Source organism: Symphalangus syndactylus, chromosome 6 (assembly GCF_028878055.3).
Source record: "Symphalangus syndactylus isolate Jambi chromosome 6, NHGRI_mSymSyn1-v2.1_pri, whole genome shotgun sequence".
Taxonomy (NCBI): domain Eukaryota; kingdom Metazoa; phylum Chordata; class Mammalia; order Primates; family Hylobatidae; genus Symphalangus; species Symphalangus syndactylus.
This window is the reverse complement of record NC_072428.2, coordinates 84901923-84926979: the sequence shown is the minus strand read 5'-3', so window position 1 is coordinate 84926979 and position 25057 is coordinate 84901923. Positions and strand designations below refer to the sequence as shown.

General features: G+C 33.6%; 1 protein-coding gene and 1 pseudogene across 1 annotated transcript in view; one reads left to right on the top strand and one right to left on the bottom strand.

The window, feature by feature from the left end:
- SEMA3D (semaphorin 3D) overlaps positions 1–25057 on the bottom strand; it is a 132869-nt gene that overhangs the window by 15819 nt on the left and 91993 nt on the right. The window contains exons 11-15 of the mRNA XM_055283376.1: positions 10984–11206; positions 8824–8912; positions 6852–6893; positions 3687–3844; positions 1388–1452 (exon numbers count right to left, since the gene is read on the bottom strand). Of these exons, the coding sequence (XP_055139351.1) occupies positions 1388–1452; positions 3687–3844; positions 6852–6893; positions 8824–8912; positions 10984–11206 (577 nt within the window). The remainder of the gene's footprint in view (positions 1–1387; positions 1453–3686; positions 3845–6851; positions 6894–8823; positions 8913–10983; positions 11207–25057) is intronic.
- On the top strand, positions 16522–18297 carry LOC129484802 (heat shock cognate 71 kDa protein-like; annotated as a pseudogene).

Here is a 25057-nt window from a genome sequence, read left to right as displayed (position 1 = left end):
AATAGGGTATGGTAAAGTGTAGACAAAAATTGTGAGTGCCTTAGGCAGCAACTACGTTTTGTATCAGTTTCTTTGTAACATTTATCATTTGACATAGCATTTATTTTACTTGTTTTGGTATTTATTGCCTGCTCTCTTCCCTAACACACTCTTGAATATAAGTATCGTGAATGCACAGATTCCTTTGTTGTTTTCTTTGTTGTTCATTGCTGTATCCTCAATACCTATAATCATACCTGATAAATTTAATATGCATATGTAGATAATTTCATATGTATCACACAGTAATGATTGCCAACTAAAACAATGGGCATCACAATGAATCACCTACGGATTAGAACAAGAAGCCAAGCACACTAATCTGGACCAAGACTTATTTTTCAGAAGAATTAAGTTATAAGTTAAAAATAACTCTTTTGTTTTTAAATCAAGCAAACACTACCAGACCACCAGTTATAGATGATGAAATTTGGGTTATTTACATCACTGGTGGGGTGTTTAGTAACATTGTGATAAACGTGCTCTTCTCCCACCTGTTTGTGTGTGTGTGCGTGTGTGTGTGTTTGGTGTGTGTGTGTGTGTGCATATATTTTTGATCTTAAGGCAGAGCTTGAGAGTGTAGAGTAACTGAAGCTCTGGAATACATACTTTTATAGATGTTTCTTCTTCTCTGTTCTCAGACTCACTCACCAGGCCTCCTCTCTTTTCCCACACACTGGCCTTCTCCTTCAGACTTTCAAGATCTTCTATTCTGTGATTAATTTTTCTAAACAATACAGCCTCTTGGTGATCTCTCTTTCACTAAACTCCCCTATCACTAATTATGCCTTATGACACTTCGCCAAAGATTCATAAGCTCTCTAAGGAGTTTCTTAGTCACATAGTATACCCAGGACAATTACATGCACATGGAAGTCGCTTAATAAATATTTATTGATTAAATGAATATATGATTTGATAGGTGAATATAAATAGACTACCTAAAAACTTCTTTCTAATAAGACCTACACTTTTACCAGACTTCTGGGAGGTCTCTTTGAGTTTACTCTAAATGTCCAAATGTTTTCTGTTATATCCTATTTTATCTCTAATAGCAGTTTTCAAACTTTATAAGGATACATAAGGTAGTAAAAAAGAAACAAAAGCTACGGTTTAGGAATTTTAAAAGACATATGAAACAAATAATGATATAAGAAAGGATTATTCAATTAGGCACGTAGACAGGGGTTAATTTATACAATTTCCCCTTGCTCTTCCACAACACGTGTATTACACAAAATGGAGATATTCCTATATAATAGATGGTTTAAGTCATATAATAAAAAGACACAAAAGAGTGGGCTTAGCATTTTAAGTGGGAGAAAAAGCATATCAAAGCTGTACTTACTGTCTTCGATGTCCCAGCACTGGGTGATCGGGTCGCCATATTTTACATCTTGGCGTCTAGCTCTCCTACGGAAAGGGGATTAAACTGATTAGAACTTCAAGCATGATTACCATCATATAGAAAGGCTACATCTAATACTAATAACAGTGGCAGATGCAGTACTATGCTTGTCTTACAGCTCAACTTAAATGCAAGTCAGTATTCCAATCAATCTAACATTGATTTAAAAAACTACTAGTAATGAGGTCCTAATAGAAGAAATCCTTTTCAGACAATGAGATGACATGAATTTTATTTAACTATGCTTCTTTTTCTCTGATTTTTTCACAAATTATTCAACAAAAAAAGGTTAAATAAAAATACAATCTAGGCTTTATATAATTAAAATGAGTATAGCTACTCTCTTTAGGAACTCTCTTTTTAGTCAGTCATTGAGAAATAATAATATATAAAAGAGTTCAGTCAATGGATAGAAACGTATACACAAATACAAAATACCTTGTCATGTAAAGATTCATTATTGCATAGATTTAATTAAGCAACAAACTAAATACTGTAACTTGAAATAGAATTATAAATTCAATATGGTATAAAAGACTACCTGTTATTTCTATCTGCTGATGAGTAACTCAAATTCTTTTTCTGGTAGTTATGATCATAATAATAATAAACAATGGCTTTCGTATTACGTCACATATTTTTCCTTAAAAGAAAGGGGTAATTATTTTATAAAAAAGAAAAAAAAATCCCTGCTACATCTAAGCAGGTCTTACACTCTTAAAACATATTTTCATTTGCTTTGGCTATTTTATTTTGTCACTTCAGAGATCAGAAAAGTACCAATAAATGTTCTGTGATATCTAGAGATATCACAGATATCTGTGATTCTCTTGAGGGTAATGCTGAACAGATGACAACAGATGACAAGTTTCATCCATTATACACATCTTTTGGCTCACATGACATTATGTTAGGTAAGGGAAAACATCACAGTGGCATGTCTGAAAGATCAGAGATACAGTCTTGGGAAATACAAGAAGAAAAAATTATGATGGTATAAGGTACATAAGGTCAAGAATGTTTTTAAATCTTGGCTTCTTAAAGAACAGGGTCAATTCATCAAACTGAAGGTCTATTACCAACTAATGAGCATTCTTGTTTTTCGGCTTCTAGGAAAGCATTCCCCAAAGACTATAATGAGCATGTTCTTGGCCAAAAACCATAACAAAATGTGGGTGACTTTCAACTTTCAATTTCTAATAATCATATGTACCCATTTCAATTTAATTCAGGGATTTCAGGGAATATAAAATGTTTTCTAATTTTAAGTAATATTTGCTGTTGAACTATACATTCAACCTGTAATTTCCTAGAATTTAGAATTTGAGAAATCAATAAAATTCCAAAAAGAAAAAAGTGTACTTGTGGTAATGAGACTAGCATGTGCCTGTTAGTTTAAAAACAGACCTAAAAATAAATTTGCTTATATTTCACCTAGAGGAAAATATGCTTCGAATACTTTAGAAAATAATGTTACTATAATCAACATTTTAAAATAATTAACATAATATATTTAGCTAGCATCATGCATATCGATGGGCATTCATATTGTTTCCAGTTATTTTGCTATAAAAATAACGCTGAAATAAACATTCTTTGACATATAACTTTGTTGTACCTTTGCACATGTGTATATAGAACAAATTCCTAGCTTGGAATTGTTGGCTCAAAATAGCATTATTTCTAAGAGCACATAAAGCAATGAACTACAAACAGCAAGGAAACCGTTTGTTGTTTAATTATATGAGTGGCAGAAAGTGACCAAGTTATAATTATTAGAGTAAAAATAAAATTATACCAAGTCACTGGGCTGCACTGTGGGTTTTATACAATCTGTGCTTGTACAATCATATATATTTATATATTATTTGCAAAACAGTAGGCATCAGTATATACATATTTAGAAATAAGAAATAAGGAAAGAAGAATTATTAAAAAGGCAAAATAGTGAATAAAAACAAACCTTTAATAGTGTTTGACATAAATGAAAGAAAAGAATATAAACAATTTATTAAAATTGTTTGAAGTTCCATATTTCAGAATTTCAGAGCATCTGTTTTACCCTCCTTCAAAATTAAGTTTTATGTAGAAATATGAAACATTTTGATTTTAATATTCCTTCCATAGAACATGTTTGCTATATATTTTCTCTTTAACTTAAACTATAAGACAAGGCATTCATGTGAGATATTCAGCTTGTAGAAAGGAAGGCTTTATATTAACTCAATGTGCCTCTTACCTTTTAGAAGTAGGAGCATATCGAGAGCATGCATTTCCATCCCAGGCACAGTAGGGGTCTCTGGCAAGACAACAGTCTGCGCAAGCTTTCCCATAAGTGTCGCATCTGTGCAAGGAGAGCTGAACCAATCCATCTCGGGAACCAATGTACAATTGTTGCTGCAAATCGGGCAAAACAAATGAATTAAAAGCATCTTTCAGACTAGTCTTAAGAATTTCCTTTTCTTGAATATCACATAATACATATAAATCTGTTTCTCTGGGTGTCCTGCCCATTGTAAACACTTGTACAGAAACATAATGAGGAGTAAAATAAGTCAATCATTTCTATCCTGGTTAGATGGTAGTTTGAAGATTTTGATGCTGAAATGGACAGCATTCTACAAGCTTGGCAGTAATTTCAGAAGGTCAAAAACCAGCTGCTAGACAGGAATTAAGATGTCAAATTCTTTCTCAATACTAGAAAATGTACTTTGAGAGATTATGTCCAGCACAGATGCTATAGGCAAAGCTCATAGTCTTCCCAAGACTTCCCATGGCTCCTTATATAAAAGATGACTGAAAATAAATTTATAGAGCATTCCCCTGATTTCAATTAACCATTTCATTTGTTATTAAAGTACTGATCCTTGAAAGAACATGAGTTATTAGTGGGAGAGAAAGTATTTGTTATCACTCTGAAGAAAGTATTAAATAGGCTTGAGGGATGCTATATCACAAATGAAAGGTTGCATGATACTGAAAAACCCAGCAAATAAAATCACATTTTCAATATAAGTCCTGAAAGTAATGCATTACTTCCCTTATACATTCTTTTGAGTATCTGTGGTAGTAGTGGTCGAGCGGGAGGGGTAATACAAGTGAATAAGCCACAATCTGTGCCTTCAAAGAACTCATGGTCCACTCTAGTGGACCATTTCAAGAGTTAGAGGAGGGAAATCCGTGTTAGAAATAGGTATTGGCATAATAACATAGTACTCAACTTACAGAAATAGGTCTTACACTTCTAGCACCCATTAAACTGTCAGTTAAGACTTCCTAGTTGCTAAATGCAATGAACACTGTTTAGTATTTGTTTTACTGAAATTCTCTATACTGTTTGACACTAATGACTATATGTTCCTTGAAACTTTCTCCACTTTCTATTCTCTCTCTTTATTTCGGATTAAGACATTTGTCTCCTTTGTGATTCCTTTTTTTTGCATTAAATGTTTAGTTTCCCTCTTTTTGCTTCTTATTTATTTACCTTTTATATTGTACAAAAGACTTAGATATATCTTGAAAACAACATAAATATAAACATAATAACCCCCCCTAAATCTACTCCTCCTGCCCTACCTTGGAGAGCAGCACCCTCATCCACCAAGTCATCCAAGACAGAAATCTGGGACTTGTCTTTGAATCTTCTTTCTCTCACATTCAATCTGTCATCACTTCATTTCCATTCTCTCATACAGAATTTTCTAATCTATTTCCTCCCCTCCCTCTCTACAGCCACTGACTTTGTTTCAGTCCTTATCACTTCTTTCCTGGATTACTTGTAAGTGTCCTATTTCTGCTGGCTTTGATTTTGTTTTCCAACAACCCCCATCTCTACCCCAGTACCCAATCTATCTTCCACAATGCCACACCAGACTGATCTTTCTAAAAAGAAAATCTTATTATAACACCCTCCTTCTTAATCATTAATGTATTTTTGTTTGTTTGTTTTCCTTTTCAATGGCTTTTTTTTTTTTTTTTCGAGCCAGGTTCTCACTATGTTGCCCAGACTAGAAATGAGCTCCTGGGCTCAAGGTATCCTCCAATTCTAGGCTCCTGAGTAGCTGCACTACAGGTGCGCATTATCCAAGCACCCAGGGATTTTCATTGTTTTTAAGATACGCTGCTAAACTTCTGAGGAGGAGGATATATAAACATATATAAAGATGTGTCTAATCTTGTTCTGTCTTACTTCTCCAGGTTCATTTCTAGCCTTCCTGTCCTTTGAACACACATATGGTCCATACTCTAATTGTACACAAACTTATTACAATAAGCTATAGTCTCTCACTCTTCACACTTTTGCAAAGATTCTCCCCTTCTGGTTGGCATATGCTCCTCCATTCCATTCTCTTTTTAATACATCTGGTTAACTATGACATCCTTCATAATTCAAGCGGTATGTCTCTTCTTTCAGTTATCTTTCCCTGTTCCTTCTGGCTCCCTTTAGGCCACTTCTTGTCTCTGTCTTTCTAGACTCTATTATTACTGGGCAGTGTTAGTGTCTTCCTTTGACACTCAGCTATACTGCGAGCTTCTGGAGGTTAATGGCGAGCTGTGTTATTCATTCATTTATGTACCCTCCAAGCACCTTAGGCCTTCAAGAAATAAATGACAAGTGAATGAACAAATAAATGACAAAGACCTGAAGAAGAAAACTATTTAGATCATTTCCTAAAAAAATCACTCTGCCATAGGAACTGTAATAGATTAAGTCAATTTTAGCAACACCTTGAAGGCCTAAGGTGCTTGGAGGGTACATAAATGAATGAATAACATGAATCAATTGTAATTTGGAATATCATATCAGAGAGTTATGAAATAATGTTAAATATTATTACTATTATTATAATTAGTTGCCATTTACTTTACACTTACATGCCTGCTCTCTGTTTAGAACATTGCGTGAAGCATCCTCTTTAAATTGCCAACAAACTCTGGAGGTGGATATTGTTTTTCTAACTTTACTGTTGAGGAAATTGATTCTGAGAGTTCGATATTATGTGATCTGTTGAAGGTTGGCTGTTGGGCTGTTTGTCACCATAGTTCATATTCTAACTCCTAGACTCCCAGATTAAAAACCCTTTGTAATGGTTAGGGTTGATATTCTACATGAATGTCTAATGGGCTTGATAGAAGGACATTCTCATGAGACTAGGGAAGTGAGTTCAGTTTTTAAGATCCAAAGGAAGGGGAGAATGCATCATTCAGTTAATGAAATTTGGCTCAATTTCTCCCAGGGCAAGGCTGAAACAATGGTCTCTAATGAATTACAAGAGAAACAAATAACGTTTTACACTTCTTAAAATTTAACTCCCAATTTCAATGGATTTTTTTTCCAAATAAAGTTTGATTCAAGCAGCCCATTGCTTTTGTGGTTAACTTTCACATAAAAGTTAAAAAGTACCTGCTTCAGAGACAATTCCATGTTCAAGATGATCGACGAGTGCTGAAAATAGAAGTTAAATATCAATAAAGATAATCATTAGCAGGTTTTTTATATTAAAAAATATGTTGTTTTATCTGATGCCATATATCACTGAAGTAAACATCAAGTCTCTATTACATAAGGAAATAAAGTTCTTATTGTTTGCTATTTTCTTCCAAAACGTAGTGATTGTACCTTAACAGAAATGATAAAAAGTTATTTCATAGTATCTTATTAAAGATAAGTGACTTAAATGTATAAGAAAATACTCTGCATTGAAAATTGTTCCCAGTTACTCACAAGTGTTCTTCTAAATCTGCTTATCTTAACTGCTTCCATATAAGTCAAACTAGTGTTGACAAGAACATCTCTGTAATTATTTATTACCTCTTTCTGCTCTTACTTAGATCAGTGGTTCAAAAAGTTGTTTAAGTAGCAGAGTTTTGAAAAGTTATAGTGCTCCTTGTGGATGACCATATTCTTTACGGAACACTAAACAATACTGGTGCACATGATTTCACGATATGAACTAAGGCTAGTTTTATTTATAAAAGAATATGGCTCGATGCATGCAAGATAAAATCAGAAACATGAACACAAAAGCTAACACTAAATAGGACAAGATGGTTTAAAAAATTTCCATCTACCTATCATCTATCTACTATTTATTCATTTAGCACCAGCTCATGTTTACTAATTGACAAGCAGTATTAGATGTTAAAGATTTAAAGAAATATATGAAAGAAAAAATTTCAGTGAGAAAGTTCTATCAAATAGCATTTTTGTTATCAATTTTAACAACATGGCCAAACTTATCAAATTATATACATAAAATATGTTCAGTTTTTTGTTTGTACCTCAATTATACCTCAGTAAAGCTGTTTTTAAAATAAGAAAAGAAAACAAAAGCTGGTCATTTATGTAATTTTAACAGCAGAATCCAAGTAATTCTTCTTGACCACTGTCTAACACCATTGAATGAGACTTGTTCTAATGTGCTTATGTGTGTTATAGGCACTGTATTTTTGGCCTCTGGGTTCACACTTATATTTGACATCTGGCCTTCCCCTAGGAACCACCCAAGATTTTGTTTTGGTAGACACCAGATAGCAGGTCTTGTTCTTGTTAACTCCTTGACCACTATTATCATCACAATGTAAACAGGATCCTGTGGAACTCAGCATGTTAATTAAGTTGAGCCCCTCACAGAGGAGGGCTTTATTCTCTTTTAAAGCATTATTTACATGGAAACAATCCATTTTAATAAACTGTCTCAATAAAAATGTTATAATAAAGCATATTTCAAAAAAGTGTTTCTGAGAAAAAAGTATTTCAAATGTTATAATCAGCAAATAATTGTAAACTTAATTTTACTGAGGATTTACAAAACATGCCACAATTGAGAGTTATTGTTAAAAGTCAAAGGCATTCTCCAAATCTGGAGAACTATTCTTCTAGATCTACTAACTCTTTTTGGCGGGTGAGAGGAATTTAGCATACATGAAGACTTAGTATCATGCAACCTATATATTTTTTTAATTTCCTTACAGAAAAGCAGGGACACATGATTTATACACTGGTCTATTTTTCTCAAATTCAATTGGGGAAAAATTGAAAAGTACAATTTATAAAGTAGAAAAGCATCTGGTTAGTAAAAGAGACCCCAGGCTTTCATTTAATGTGGCAATTTGTCTGACTATATGCTTAGAGAATGCAGTAATGAGAGGCAATCCCAGGAGCCCTGAATTCAGCAGTATTCTACAGAGGAAGGTGAGTCCCATTCCTAGTCGCTTATAAAACTTTTTCCACTGCTTCAGGAAAAGAAAACTAAGCAAGCTAATTTCAAAGGCTTCTTCAGGTAACCTGATGATGTATTAAAACAAGGGTGCCCTATAACAAGGGCTACTCAGTTTCAACATCTCTTCTCCTGGCACTTTGGACTGAGTCTTACCTTGAATATCTGCAACTCCTCCAGCACTACCTCTTCCATATTCCACTTTTCCTTTGAAATGCTGACAACTTTGAGGACAGTTCCAATGTCTGAAAAAACGCATAACCCATGATCCCATTGTTTCTATCTCAAAAATTAGTGGTGAGCATATCCTTAGAAACCTTCAAATTACTCCCCTCACTTCTCTTTAAATGCCTTTCAAAAAACAGATTAATGAAACATGCATGAAGTGAAGCTTAATGTATAAGTTTTGTCCTCCCAAAATACAGCTTTTAGCTAGTAGAACACCCATTTATAGAGAGAATGTTAAAGGATGCATATTCAGAGGATATTCTTAACAAAAGTTATATATATATATATATATATATTTATAATTTAAATATTGTTTGAAATGTTAACAAGGGTAGAGCAAACGTTTTGGACCTTAACTTAAAAAGTTAAAAATATATTAAAATAACAAATTCTCTCTCTTCCTTCCATGTAATATATATTTATTAAGTAGTTATTATATCCAATTCACCAAGAAAGACAGATACATATTCTTTTAATAATGTTGTCAAATGAACAAAAAAATCGTTGAAGCTATCTGAGGGAAATTGTAGCTCACTCTTCAAATGTATTCTATCTTCAGAATCATTATTAATAGATGAGAAATGGAAGGTTTGTTTAAAATTATTTAAGTTAAACTTAATATAAGGTTGATAATGCAAACCAAAAATTGACATTTAAAGAGGTATGTTAAATACATCATCTTACACTGAAATTCCATGAAATGTCAGGTTAGTACAGAAAGAAAATTAAAAGAACAGTTTAGAAAAAGAAAAAAAATCCCACTTTAATTTATACAATATAGGCATTTTTAAACTTCTGAGCACTGGGGTTGGAGTATAGTAATGTATATAATAATGATCCTGTTTGCACAAAATAGTCTGAATTATTTAATTGTTTTTAAATAACTCTGGGATCTTTAAATAATAATAAATGTACATTTTTCCAAATGTTACAATTAAAAACCTGTATTAGCAGGATATAATTTTCTCAGTAAAGGTTAGATAGTACCACCTAGTGGCTAAATGACATTCATTGCAGTGAATTGTTGAAGACCTAGTTTTGGGTGGAGAGTACAAATTAAGCCTCAAACTTGTGGGAATTAGTAGCAACTAATTAATTCTACTTTTGACCCTTCAACAGCCATCTCTGTTGTCTTGGGAATCTCCCTAATTTTTCTGGTTTGTGGAATTGCCATCTGCAAAATAATCAGGTTTGACAATCAATGACAAAGCTCCTTTGATTCCATCACACACATACTTCTTAATAAATCTAACTTCTATAAGACCCATAATTTTTAAAAATAAAATTATTCTAAAATTATTTTGAACTCTTAAATATCTATTCTAATAAAAAGTTTTGTTTGTTGAAAATTCTTAATTTTTAATTCTTTATGAAATGCTTGATCCATTAAGTTATATAACATGATATGGAATAGAGTGCTTTTGTTTTAATGATACATGTTATCTTTACTGCCATTAGAATTCCCATAACATTATTAGCTAATACTTTTACTTTTTATGAGATTAAGTTTTTCTTTTTATAAAAACATTTTAATCATTTTATAGTTACTGAGTTGACAAAGAAAAACACAATGGGCTTAAAAACTGAGTCTAGGAAATATATTTTAATGCACAAAACTCAAGAAGAAAGATAATCTCCAAGAAGTTTCTATTTACAGGTCTTCACAAAGTAATGTTTAATGTTTTCGAAAATCTATCTTAACTCAACAAGTCAGTGATTCTCAAAATCAGGTGAAGGAATCTTTTGGGAATATACTTGTAAAGAGAGGGAAAGGCAAAGTTTGAAAATAAACATTACTTTGCCCTACTTGTTTAATTTTAGTTCAAAATCATTCAACAAATATGTATTGAGCGTGTAATGTAGAGCAGGCACATTGCTGTCAAATACATTTTGAAATCTCAAATATGAAGTTGGGAGATATTTATGATCATCAGTTAAAAGCTACATAATTTTAAGAAATGCTGACAAGGTTTTATCTAATAATTACTCACTTTTATTTTGACCAATAAATATTTTTGAAGCTTTTCTTCTCTTTGTCTAATAATGAAAAATTCCTTTTGAAAAAATCCTAATCTAGTTTTAGCTTACCTGTTCCAAGAAACATTACATCGTACTGGCCATCTTCTGCAATTACGTGATCCACCACTATCTGTGTCAGTTTGTAATCCACATTGATTCTCTTGAATGTTGGTCCTCCTGCAACTGGGTATACGGACTTATACATCACAGAGTGCCGCTTTATGAAACTGATGACATCATCTGGAAAATCTCGGGTGGATTTAATCAGTGGGTCATAGGTTTTGCTTGGACACTGAAAAGAAATGTGGAGGAAAGTAAAGACATTGTTTATGCACCTGGGAAGTTCACACTTAATTCCAATAAAGTTTGTATAGCTTATCATCAATAATATTAAATGAATGGACAACAGAGTCAATATGGAATCATGTGTACTTGTAAATAAATGCAGTGCGCCTCCAATAAATTTAAACCCAATTTTCCCCTTCAAAAATTTTCTAAATTATATCTGCATTTTATAACGTTTCCATAGTGAATTCTTTTCTTATGAAGATTATTTCTTCTGAAGATTGTTTCTAATGAAGATATTTGATATCTAACTTGAAATAACTGTTAAGAAACTGATCTATAAACATGTGGAAAGCCATTATTTTCAATTTCCTTTGAGTAATTTATAATTTCAGTTCAAATGAAACCATGTTTAAAAAATAAAAAGGAACAAACAGTTCACAAAAATTAATTTCAAAGTATTTAATAGTTTGAAATTGTAATTATGTAGTTTCTTTTATAATTAGTATGAAAATTACACTTTGAACAATTCAACAGCTCTTCTCCTAAAGAGGCTGCGAAGAAACCCTTAGGGAATTTTATACTTCTGTCTAAAATTGCCTTATGTGCCTTTCAGCATCCACTAAATCAATAGTTAGCATGACCTGCCCCCTGGTGGCAAGAGTAAAAAGTTCAAAATGGTTCAAATCAAATGAATTTTATGTGCCTTTATCCAAAAATAAAGGGGAAAAAACACTTTATAATTAAACTTTTTTTTCCAGAAAATATCACCTCTCCCACATCCTACATTATCTATTTTATGTTTAAACATATTGCAATTTAGGAAGGTACCTTGTATAGAACGATTCTGTTATCACATTTGAATTCTCAATGGACTAATGCATTATTTTGGAGTGGAAAAATTTAGTCAATTGATGCAGTCATAGAGAATAAAATGATTGACAGTAAGGAAAGTTTTTTTTTAATGGTGCTTTTCTTTCTTTATTTCAGTTTTTAGAGAAGTTGGAAACAGTCTCCATGGAACTGAACCATTTATACTTGGCACTAATTAGAATCATGCCAAGGCTCCAAAAACATGATGTACTTCTCAAAATATTCAAGAGGGTCATTCTTAGGGAGCTGAAGATACTAGAACTAGTCCCAACATTTGACTTTGACCCCAAATTTTATGCCAATAAAATCATAATGGCTCATTATGAATTAGAAGAAATATCAAAGAGGTTGTACTAAAAGTCTGTTAATGTTTTTCTATAAATAATTTAAGAATATCTTTAACAAAAATTTTCAATGTCTGGTATTAAGAAACTGATACTTTCCTGATATTTAGTTATTTGTCCCAGGTCTGCACCAGAGAGATTAGAAATGTCTTAGAATATTAGCCACTTTGCATTTACTTAACGTATTCTTAACTGGATGTTGGTCCAAAGATCTAAGTCTGCACGTTCAGTCATTACTTCCAGCACTTAACCTTCAGCCAAGCGGAACCCGTCAACTTGATAATGGAAGAACCTTGCATTAAATAGATTAAGCAGGGACTCAAAATGGATATGGAGCTCAAATGATACAAAGCTCTTGTCCAATTATAGGCTACATGTTTGAGGCTCAGTCAAAGACGATTCACAGTAGGCTTATAATGCCTGCGGTTCAATCTGGTTGGTGTATCATTAAAATCAAAGCCAGAGCAAGATTTTGCCTGCACACATTTTTTAAAAAGCCCTCCAACTTAAAAAAAACACTTTTGATTTTGCAGCTATAGTTGTGCAGTAGCCAAAGTTTTCAAAGAAATAATAATATCATGACATTCAAGCCATAGTTTTTGATATCAAATTGTTAAATAATTAGAAATTTTAATGCAAGAAAGTATAGCTGAATGAAAATATGAACATTTAGGAAAAAAATAAATATGAATTTTCCTCATTGCTCCGACAAAAAAGGTTTAAGTGTAATAAAATCTAAGGGAAAAAAAAAAGAAGGAAAACCTGGTTTCTATTGACTATAAAATGGTCTTTGAAAATATATATTTTTTCTTATGGCAGCTTTTCCTCATGGCATGTTGCCAGTGTTTGGATAAGATCTTTATCCTCTCAATTGCTATGCATGATATCTCAGGTCTGAGTCTCCACTATGCTTGCACAAATGAAAATGATTTGGTAGAGTTACTCTCTGAGGTTTAGTATAGTACAGTTTGAATCAAATATTGTTATTTTAGTACATTCAAACCAGGGGAATTTTTGCTTTGATATCATATAGCTGTGCCACACACAGATCTAAAAATAATGAGATGCCAAGCAATGTATGTAGGTAAGAGTAAAGTAGGAAAGAAAAATTCCATAAAAGAAAAGAGAAAGTGTAGGGAAATGCTACATCTAAAGTGGATGGTCATTCATATTCAGTTATTTTCCTTTAACAAATTTTAGAAAATTCTCCTATGGCAGCTATACATCTCAGGTATTAGAAATCTAGTGGGTTTTTCTCTGTATGTATGTACTTTTAATTTCTAGGTATTAACACAGCCCACCTGAACATACCATAGGGGGCCATTTATTTCTGCCTCCAGTTTTCTTACATTTGCCAAATTAGCTCCTAGGAGCGTAGGAAATAAATCAGGAAACTTATCTGTGTCTCTACCCGCTGTTGTAAAATGCTCAAAGACAGTATTCTTCTCTTGTGCTGGAAATATTAATACCAGCATAAAAGAGGAAGAGAAAATAGAACCTGCCTAGACACACCCTGAGATGAAAGTGGAAACCCGACAGCAACAAGCCCTGGTTCAGCGCCTATCTCCCATGGCTGGCTGCCACAGCTGGCTAGGTATGATCATGTTATGCTTGGCAAGACCGCGTGTTTGTCTAGGGCCTTTAGTAGTGGAATGGGAAGCAATGGATAAGAGGAGAAAAATGGTTTTTATCCAATGAGAGAACTTTTCCCCTTGGCAAGGCCCCAGACAGCTGTCAAAGGTTTTTTTCTCCCTGCAGCTTCAGGCTATTCTCTACAGGTTGCAGTTTCCTTTTAAACAAGTCAGAGGAATGACTAATGTGAGGGAAGACATGGCAAAAGGAAGACTGAACTAGGCTTTCATTTTCAGAAGCCTGAGTTTTATTTATAGAGTAAAAACGCAAATGTAACAGTTGCCATCTTATCCCCCTGCTTATTCATCGAAGAGTAAACCTACAACAGATAAGGGAAAGGAAAGACCCTATATTAAATATCAGAGACCAAGAGGCCAGGGGCAAACATATAGAGGTAATTTCTCTCCTTCCCTCTCCCTCTCTTTCTCTTTAAGGTTCCCTTTCTCTTAGAGGAATTTCTATGCTAGAAAAAGCAAAACAGTACTGAACATAGTAAATAGCCTGGGATTTGAAGAACTTCATTTTAAAAGCAAATTGTTTGCCCTCTGGAAAATAAAGCCGAAAGCCAGTTGAGAAGGTTAATTTCTTTTGGAAGCCCCTTGACTATCTCCATTTTAGGGAAACATGGCCTACACAGTTAAAGGGAAATGATAGTGATATTTTGTGATACATCTCCTTTAGTGTAATCTGTTTTAGGAATCTGGACTCAGGATGTCCAGAGTCTAGTCCTGCCTCTGCTTCTCCCTTCTAGAACCAAAACCAGGAATGAATGAACAGAACTAGAGATATCCTCAGTAATTTAGAGAGATGATAAAGTAATTGTATCCAATAAGTGGAAGGTGATGGAGTAAGCAAATATTAAAGAGAAAATAAAACTGTGAATTCAATATGATAGAGAGACATGAGTGAGCCACTGATGCCTAAAATGAGATATCCCCAAAAGTTTTCCACAGATTTTGAATTAATTTGGAAAGACTTGCTTAAATGAAACAAACAATAGCAGTAAGATGTTAGCTACATTCCTCATGTACACAAATGGGAAGATAGTGTGAGACACTATGAGAGAATTCCTGCATCATACTCTGTAGTTTTCAGTCTCCTTTGGTAAGACTATCATAGTAAAATGCTAGACAAATTAATAGAAAGTTCTGGATATTACTTTTGAATTACATTTTTTCTTTGGTCAGTTACACCTATGTTTGAAAGTCAACTGTAAAACATGTCTTTTAAAACTCTTACTTAATGGGACCAGCATAGTTTACAATTAAAATCTAATGTATGAGGTTAAGAAATACATATATTCTGAGAACCATCAGCTCTTTAGGAAAAGAATGTATTTAGAACCATGCTAAAGCTCAAGCAAAATCGTTTAGGTGGGGCAGAAAGAGAAAACAGGGTAGCTAAAAAGTTTTGAACTTGTGGAATCCATGGTTACCTCAAACACCTGCTGTTGAGAAGATTAAGCAAGGTAAAAGTTGGAATTTCTAAGCAATATTCCAGTTCTAGTTGAAGAACACATTACATACTTCAAGTCCACTACGGAAACCCAATTGTTGATATTATGTATTATTATCCTATGATCTATCTTCTCCAAGATTTGCTTTTGTAAAGCAAAATCAGAAACCAAGCTCAGGCATGGCAGTGATGCCTTGATATATTAGAGTAAAAAAGACCTTTCTACAACCGAAGGGTATGCCGGAGCCCAGAGCTAGTTCAGGGCAGTGCATTTGTAAGATGAATTTTTCAGTGGACCCAGAATCAAAAGAACTTTATAATTTCTCAATGACTCTTACAATGTTAGAAAGTCTAATGATTTGATGGGACACAAATGACTGTCAGACACATCTACACATATATCACAAGTTTGGAGGTTTTATCTTATAGCAAAAAAGAGGAACAATAAAGGCCCTACAGCAAAGAGAGGAAATTTTTAGCATTTACCTTTGATTTTCTCTAGTGAAAACCAATGTGAGTTGTACATGATGGGGCTTTTTGTTAGACAAAGATTTGAAATCTTGCAGAGGGAGAGATATTTCATTATTTTACATTGGTAGTAGTTGAAAATATTTTTTTTCTGAATAAAGTTTTACAGAATATTTTTAGTCAAGTTTTGTTAACCAAGATTTATAGAATATTTTATTTTATTTTATTTTATTTTCTCACTAAAAGGACATATTATATTCAGAAGTAAAACCATGGAAGACAATTAGCAGGAAGAAGCAGGTTAGCTTAGTGTTTTTGATGTTTTATGTGGCTTAATGTTTGTTTTTCCAACATAAAAGGAATATTAAACAAGGGTCTCATTGAACACAGCAGCAGCTTTTGGGGTTCCTGTGTCTCACTTTGCAATCTGAGCTGACCATGCACACAAACAACTGTGTCTAAGTGACCTGCAATTGGTATTGATCTTGGCACCACCTACTATTATATGGGTGTTTTCCAGCAAGGAAACATAGAGATAATTGCCAATGATCAGGGAAACTGAACCATGCCAAGCTATGTCACCTTTACGGATACCAAACAATTGATTGGTGATACTCCAAATAATCAAGTTCCAATGAACCGTGCCAGCATGGCTTTTGATGCCAAATGTCTGACTGGATGCAGATTTGATGATGCCATTGTCCAGTTTGATATGACACATTGGTCTTTCATGGTGGTAAATGATGCTGGCAGGCCCAAGGTCCAAGTGGAGTACAAGAGAGACAAAAAGCTGCTACCCAGAGGAGGTGTCTTCTATGGTTCTGACAAAGATGACGAAAACTGCAAAAGTCTACCTTAGGAAGACTGTTACCAATGCTGTGGTCACAGTGCCAGCTTACTTGAATGACTCTCAGCATCAGGGCTATCAAAGATGCTGGAACTATTGCTGGTCTCAATGTACTTGGAATTATCAGTGAGCCAATTGTCGCTGCTATTGCCTACAGTTTAGACAAAAAAAAAAAAAAAAAAAAAAAGGTTGGAGCTGAAAGAAACATGCTAATCTTTGACCTGGGAGGTGGCGTTTTTGATCCTCAGTCTGGAGGATGGAATCTCTGAGGTCAAATCTACAGCCAGAGACACCTACTTAGGTGGAGAGGACTTTCACAACTGAAATGTCAACCATTTTACTGGTGAGTTATAGTGCACACATGGAAGGACACAGTGAGAAAAAGAGAGCTGTCTGGCACCTCCATACTGCTTGTGAACTTGCTAAGCAAACTCTTCCAGCACTGAAACCAGTACTGAGATCAATTCTCTTCATGAAGGAATCCACTTCTATATCTCCATTAACTGTGCCCAATTTGAAGAACTGAATGCTGAGCCTGTTCTGTGGCACTCTGGACCCCACAGAGAAATCCATTTGAGATGCCAAACTAGACAAACCACAGATTCCTGATACTGTCCTGGTTGGTGGTTCTAATTGTATCTCCAAGATTTAGTAGCTTCTCCAAGGCATCTTCAGTGGAAAATAGCTGAATGAGAGCATCAACCCTGATGAAGCTGTTGCTTATGATGCAGCTGTCCAGGCAGCCGTCCTATCTAGAGACATCTCAAAATGTTCAAGATTTTCTGTTTTTGGATGTCACTTCTCTTTCCCTTGATATTAAAACTGCTGATGGAGTCATGGCTGTCCTCACTAAGTGTGATACTACCATTCCTACCAGGCAGACACAGACCTTCACTACCTACTGTGACAAGCTTAGCATGCCATTGCCAAGGACAAAAACCTGCTTGGCAAGTTTGAGCTCACAGGCATACCTCCTGCACTCCATGGTGTTCATCAGATTGAAGTCACCTTTGATATTAATGCCAAGGGCATCCTCAATGTCTACTCTCACTGATGACAAGGGACATTTGAGCAAGGAAGATATTGAGCCTATGGTCCAGGAAACTGAGAAGTACAAAGCTGAAGATGAGAAGCAGAGGGACAAGGTGTCATCCAAGAATTCACTTGATCCCTATGTGTTCAACATGAAAGCAACTGTTGAAGATGAGAAACTTCAAGTCAAGATTAACAATGAGCACAAACAGAAGATTCTTAGCAAGTGCCATGAAATTATCAACTGGCTCAATAAGAATCAGACTGCAGAGATGGAAGAATTTGAACATGCACAGAAAGAGCTGGAGAAGTCTGCAAGTCCATCATAACCAAACTGGACTAGAGTGCAGAAGGCATGCCAGGAGGAATGCCAGGGAGATTTCCTGGTGGTACAGCTCCTGCCTCTGGTGGTGCTTTTCAGAGCCCACCACTGAAGAGGTTGATTAAGCCAACCGACGTATAGATGTAGCATTGTTCTACATAGTTAAAACACTGAAGAACCCAAATTTGTAGCAAATTCTATGGCAGTTTCAAGGTCGAGCTGCTATACTAAATTACCGGGCATTCTCAATACTTGAATGTGGAACATGTGCACAAGAAACGAAATAACATTGCACTTTATAAACATTGTATTGTAAGTGGAAAATGCAATGTCTTAAATAAAACTGTATTTAAAGTTGGTATCAAAAAAAGATTAAACAAAAGAAAACTAACCACAACCTCCACCCCTGAATCAAAAAAGATTTTGAGCTGAAAATGAGCATTTATTTAATGTCTCTAGTGTTGGATAGTGGAAGAGGCAATGCTGGCGTGACAAGTCCAGTCTCTAGGTACTCTACCCAGGATGCTTCTTACATGTTATGATGTTCCTTAAATATGGCTTTGTTTCAAATGTTTGAACCAAAAAATTTTCAGGAATCCTTAGAATCACCATTTTTCACCACCTGTTTTTTTTTTTTTTTTAAACTACCTAGATACAAAAAAAGTAAAAAGAACAGGCTTTTCTGATGTTTGAGCTATTAATAGAAATTATCATGCATTTATGTTCATCAGCATCCACATAGTAAAACGAACTTATGAAATATTTAATAAGTACCTATAACTACCTCCTTTTATTTCCTACCAAAAAAATGGAGACTTACTTGGGAAATTCATGTGTAAGCTTTTATCTGTAAAAGTAAAACTAAAACAACTAACATTTAATGCCGTAACAATTTGGGAGAAAATGGAATTTAAAAAGGAATCGTTATTTTTACAAAATCAGACATTTAGTAGTTATTTAAAAATGGTGGCAAAATGATTCAAGCGAAGTAAAACATGCATTTTACATTTGAACTTCAAAAACAAATATTTTCTCCTCATCTTTTTGATAAGGGAATGGTTTAAAACCGAAACTCACTTTTGAGCAAACATTTACTAATACTTTACACTTACGCATAAATCCTAAAAATCCCTTGGCTACACAGAATAAAACTGCAGAGTACATCAGTTATAAAAAACCAACTATCAAGTTGGAAATTTTCTGCCTTTACAAATCTTTCTTAGATTCTGGGTTTTCTAGCAGTCTGTTAGTTCAGACTGGATTCAATTTGGTTTCTATATCTGACCTGTATGATTGATTCACTGTATCACGGACTTTTAAATATTTTATTTCACTTGGAACTTATTACCAAGACCTGGCAGGGCAATAATGATTGAAAAAATCCACCTGAACAAAATATGGCTTGTTCAAATATTCTATTTGGACACCAGAGGGCAGAAGAATCACTTGAAGTGAAGGAATTCTATAATATATGCTTTTGCATCCTTGCTTTTCTAGGCTTATTAACATTGCAGAGCAGTGATGTCATGGTTAAGTTAGGAGTTTAGGTTTGACTTTTTGTCAAAGAAGTACAGCATTCTGTCAAAACCAAAAACTTAAAGTAAGCATGGCACTGAAAGTTGTAGTGTTTATTTAACTGAGTGATAATGTCAACAGAAGTCACTACTGGGAGAACAACTTAGAATTAAATCTTAATAGTAATACAGATGCAGGAAATGTAAAAACAATTTTTTAAAAAATAATCTATGTTAAAGCTTTAACTTAAGTGTAATATGGCTTTTAGTAAAGGTTCTAACAATTTCATAGAAAGCAAATTATTCAGCAATACTTTTATTAAAGTAAGATGTGTTCCTCTGAATTGCAGTAAGAGAAATGATAAGTATAGTAAAGTTTCAAAATTCATTATTGCTTGTGCAGAGAATAGATAAATCTCTGGAAAAATAGCATAAAGTTCTGTTTGGTTGCTCATTTGTTATCACTTTGAAGGTAGAACAAAAGGTAGGTTAATGGCTTTTGATTTGGAGTTAAGTAGAGTAAGTTTAATTCCAGTCATAACAATTCATAAGCTGTGAGACCATAAACATATGTTTACTGTCGCTGGGCTTGTTTCTTATCTATAAAATTGGGATAATAATACCTACTCTATGTGTTTGTTTTAAGAATGTAGTGAGATAACATAGAAGGGCTTATCAGAGTGTCTGGATCATAAGAAGTGTTCAGTAATGACTTCGATCAAAATATTCTGGATATTTAGAGAAATATAATAATAACTTTATGTAAACAAAAATTACTGAAATTGGGCTGCTTTTAGAAAACAAATAAGAAAGAATGCCAGGAAATAATGTAAAATTCAATGCAGCTAATTTTAGGTGGGACATTCGGCAGTATATCAATCAGATAAATATTAGGAAATAAGTGCATATTAGAGAATATTAAGGAATAGAGAGAGAAGACTGATCAGAAAATTCAACTTCCCTCTTCATTCCGCTGTTTTTGGCAATATGATATTTGGAAAGTTATTTAATTATTCTGGGTATTCATTCCCTCGCCTGTAAAATGAGGGTGAATTACATGGTCTTTATCATTCACTCCAGTTCTTACATTCTCAAATTTTACAGGCATAGTTTATCTGATATGCTGTGAAATATAATTTCAATGATTTTATGTATAGTGTTACTAATGGTTAAGTTAGTTTCTGTAAAGTGTATTTGTGTAGCAGATTTTCACATCACATATATGATGCTCCTAAATTCAACATCAGTATTCTAAATATAAAACATAATGTAGAAAAGCAGACTAATAGCATTGAATGCTAATAAAAAACAAGATGTTGTAAAAATGACTGAAGAAGCAATGAAGTAAAAGCCTACCTATCTATGCATGATTTTAGACATTTTCAAATTTGGTCACAGTGATTTCAAAGAGAATACATAAGTAACTAGTTATCTGGAAATAGCTGATGTCCTTAGCTACCATGGATTTCTAGATAAAGCCTGTAAACATGTTAGTAGAAATGATTGTCACTATACTAACACAAAGCCAATTGGATAGGGTTGATCAATAAAAATATTTAAAAATACCTCAATATGATTAGTCTCATACTAATAAATTTATATTATGTGGTTTCTACTTATCTAAAGAGAGCATAGATATAACAGTTTAATTCAGTACAACCAAAGAGAAAATCCTCCTTTTTTTAACTGCAACTGTAAAAATAAATAAATAAATTTTGACAGTAACTGGCATGTTTAAAATCTCTCTAAGTTCTATAAAAGGACATAACATTTGATGAAAGAGCGTTTTCTTGGTGGAGTCTTGCAGAGGGAGACTTGGTCTTTCTGTCTCTATTACTGATTACAGCCTTAATAGGGGCTACGGTGGAAAGATTCTTTATCAGGCATGGTTCTCAGAGCTCACCTTCAGGTGCAAATGTGTTTACATATTTTTGAAGGCATAGAAATTGTATGATAAATATTAATGTTGAGAAAAAATTGAGTAATAGCTTTCTTAAATGACCCTTCTTTAGTCCTAATAATGCTTTTGTTTTCCCAAGTTGTTAGAAAGTAAAAATTAAGTACTTATTTGATGGTTTAGGTACAGGCTATTTGCTAAATAATTTTGAACTTCTTCAAGACAATTTCTTACAGCATAAAGACTGTATTCTGAGTAGTTGGCAGAAGAGACCAGTATGTTGAACATAATTTGGTGTTTATTTTCTCATTGATGAAAAACACTCCCCACTGACACTTTTGCTCTCCTACTTTCGGGGAGTCACTTACTCACGTTTCAGAGAAGTGTCAGTGTACTTATGAGGACAGTCATGTAAAATGTGAGTTCTCTTTAAGCCTCGCATGACATTCACAGCTCTTTTAGGCAGCAGCAGGGAAAGCGGTGACAACCACCACTTGTAAAGCATCTTAACTTATACTCGAGTTGGAAAATAATGTAAACATGATGCATCAGCATGTAGTCATTTTGATAATTATTTTCTATTTCTGAGTATTATAGGACTCAACTGCTGTGTCTACATATGCAAATAATTTGTTGTTGTTGTAATTAATGTGAATAGTCTCAGCTTTCAAATCATTCTCCTATAATATCTAGATAATTGAAAAAGAATATGGCCTGAATGGTGACAGTCTTTATTAAAAACAAATAAAAACAAACAAACAAAAAAACCCAAAACCAAAAAACTCATGTAGTAAGAAAAGGCTCAGAATGTGACAATCTATAATATTTAATCCAAAAGTATTCATGCAGTAAAATTTACCCAGCTAGAGCTGTTTTCCCAATTTTAATCACACACACACTCGCGCGCACACACACACACAGACTCTCCCATGGGAGGTAAAAATATATAATTTAACATTTTTGTAGTGCAACATCACAGTATAAGAACTAATAACTGGGAGTTAGTGTAAGAACAATGACCTTGAATTTACAGTATGATAGTAAAGAACCAAGAATTTGGAGTTTGGGGTTGAAACCTAGCCCTGTCACTAATTAGCTTTGTGACCTTGGGCAAGTTACTGTACCTGTCTGTGCCTGACATTCCTCATCTGTATAATGGAATTAATAATAATAGCATGTGTTTCATGGGATTATGATCAGTATTAAGTAAGTTAATATTTGCAAAACATTTAGAATAATATCCCCATATCCTAAGTGCTATATTACTATTAAAATATAAGTAAATGAAACTAGTAAGTACAGCTGTGATATTCAATGAATAAAAAATAGTTTAAAAAGCATTAGAATGACCTAGGCCAGGCATGGTGGCTCACACCTGTAATCCCAGGACTTTGGGAAGACGAGGTGGGCGGATCATCTGAGGTCAGGAGTTTGAGACCAGCCTGGTTAACATGGTGAAACCCCGTCTCTATTAAAAATACAAAAATTAGCTGGGCATGGTTGTGCACACCTGTAATCCTAGCTACTCTGGAGGCTAAGGCAGGAGAATTGCTTGAACCCGGGAGGCAGAGGTTGCAGTGAGCCAAGATTGCACCACTGCACTTTGGCCTGGGCAACAGAGCAAGACTCTGACAAAAAAAAAAAAAAAAAAAAAACTAATTAAAAAACGGGCTAAGTACCTGAACAGACGTTTCTCCAAAGAAGACATACAAATGGCCAATGGGTACATGAAAATTGTTCATCACTAATCAACAGAGAGGTTGAAAACAAAACCACAATGAGATATCACTTCATATCTGTCAGGACGGATAATATGGATAATATTATAAAAACAAAAGATGAGTATTAAGGAGAATGTGGGGAAATTGGAACCCTTGCACACCGTTAATGGTAATGCAAAATGGTAGTGCCACTATGGAAAACAGTGTGGCAGTTCCTCAAAAAATTAAAAATAGAACTAATACATGATGCAGCAATCCTGCTTCAGCATATTTATCTAAAAGAATTGAAATTAAGATATCAAAGATATATGAGATGTTATCACTCTTAGATTCATTGCAGCACTATTCACAATAGCTAAGACATGGAAACAACCTAAGTGTCTGTCAACAGATGAATGGATAAAGAAAATGTGTGTGTGTGTGTGTGTGTGTGTGTGTTATATGTATACAATATATCTAGGACTATATATCATATACCTATATACATACATATAAGACTTGTATCATATATAAATGTACATATGATATATGATACATTTATACATACATACGTCATACATATATTTATATATGATATATGCATCGTATATGTATATATCTATATACAGGTGATGCATATATAATATCTTTCTATGTGCATATAGATATCATATATATAGGATGTGTGTATGTGTATATATATAAAATGGGACTGCATTCATCCTTGAAAAACAAGGAAATTCTACATACACTATGCAACAACATGAATGAATCTTAAGGACGTTATGTTGAGTGAAATAAGCCATTTGCAGAGAAATAAACACTGCATGATTCCACTTATATAAGGTATCTCTAGTAGTCAAAATAATAGAATCAAGAAGCAGAATGGTGGTTTCCAAGGGCTAGGAGGGAACAAAATGGGAAGTTACCAATCAATGGACATAAAGTTTCTGTTAGCTAAGAAGAATAAGTGTTAGAGATCTGCTGTACAACATTGTACTTCTACTCAATAATAATGGATGGTAAATTAAAAAATTTAAGGGGGTAGGTCTCACGTTAAATGTTCTTATCACAATATTAAAAAGAGAGAAAATTAAAAAATGAGTCCTGAAAATCATAATATTATTCGAAAAAGACATGTTTCCACAAACATCGTTATTACTTTATAATCAAGTCAGAAACCATCCTTGAAACAAATTTATATTGAGGAATTATTAAGGAGCATATAGAGATGGTTGTATAGTATGCTTCCCAAATTTAATTAAGTTATATAACAGGAAGTTGGAAACAGAATTCGGAAAGCATAGCTACCAACTGATTCTCCTTTAAGAATGAACATATGAAAAGATAATATTCAGTATTATCTGAATTATTATCTGATTGAGGAGTTAAGTCAATATTTTTCTCAGATATTTTGGTAATTATTTTATACCTCTTGGTAGTAATATTCAGAATAAATCCAAAATGAAAAAAAAAAAAGGTCCTCCTTGAATTTAATTTTAGGTCAACAAATAATCCTGATGTTAAAATAACTTAAACTGTCATAATAATATCAAAAACATTTTTAAAATCCCTTTACTTAAAATGCATATAACAGCATTTTGAACTGCGGTTGTTTTTTGTTTTAAACAATTGTATAAACTCTAAAATACATTCTTACTTACATCATTTGTGCTTTAAACATGATTTATACGATCTGAAAAAAATTTTTGACTGAGGGTTTTCTAAAATTCCTTTCCCATTTAAAAAGTGCATGTTATTCTAAGGTACAATT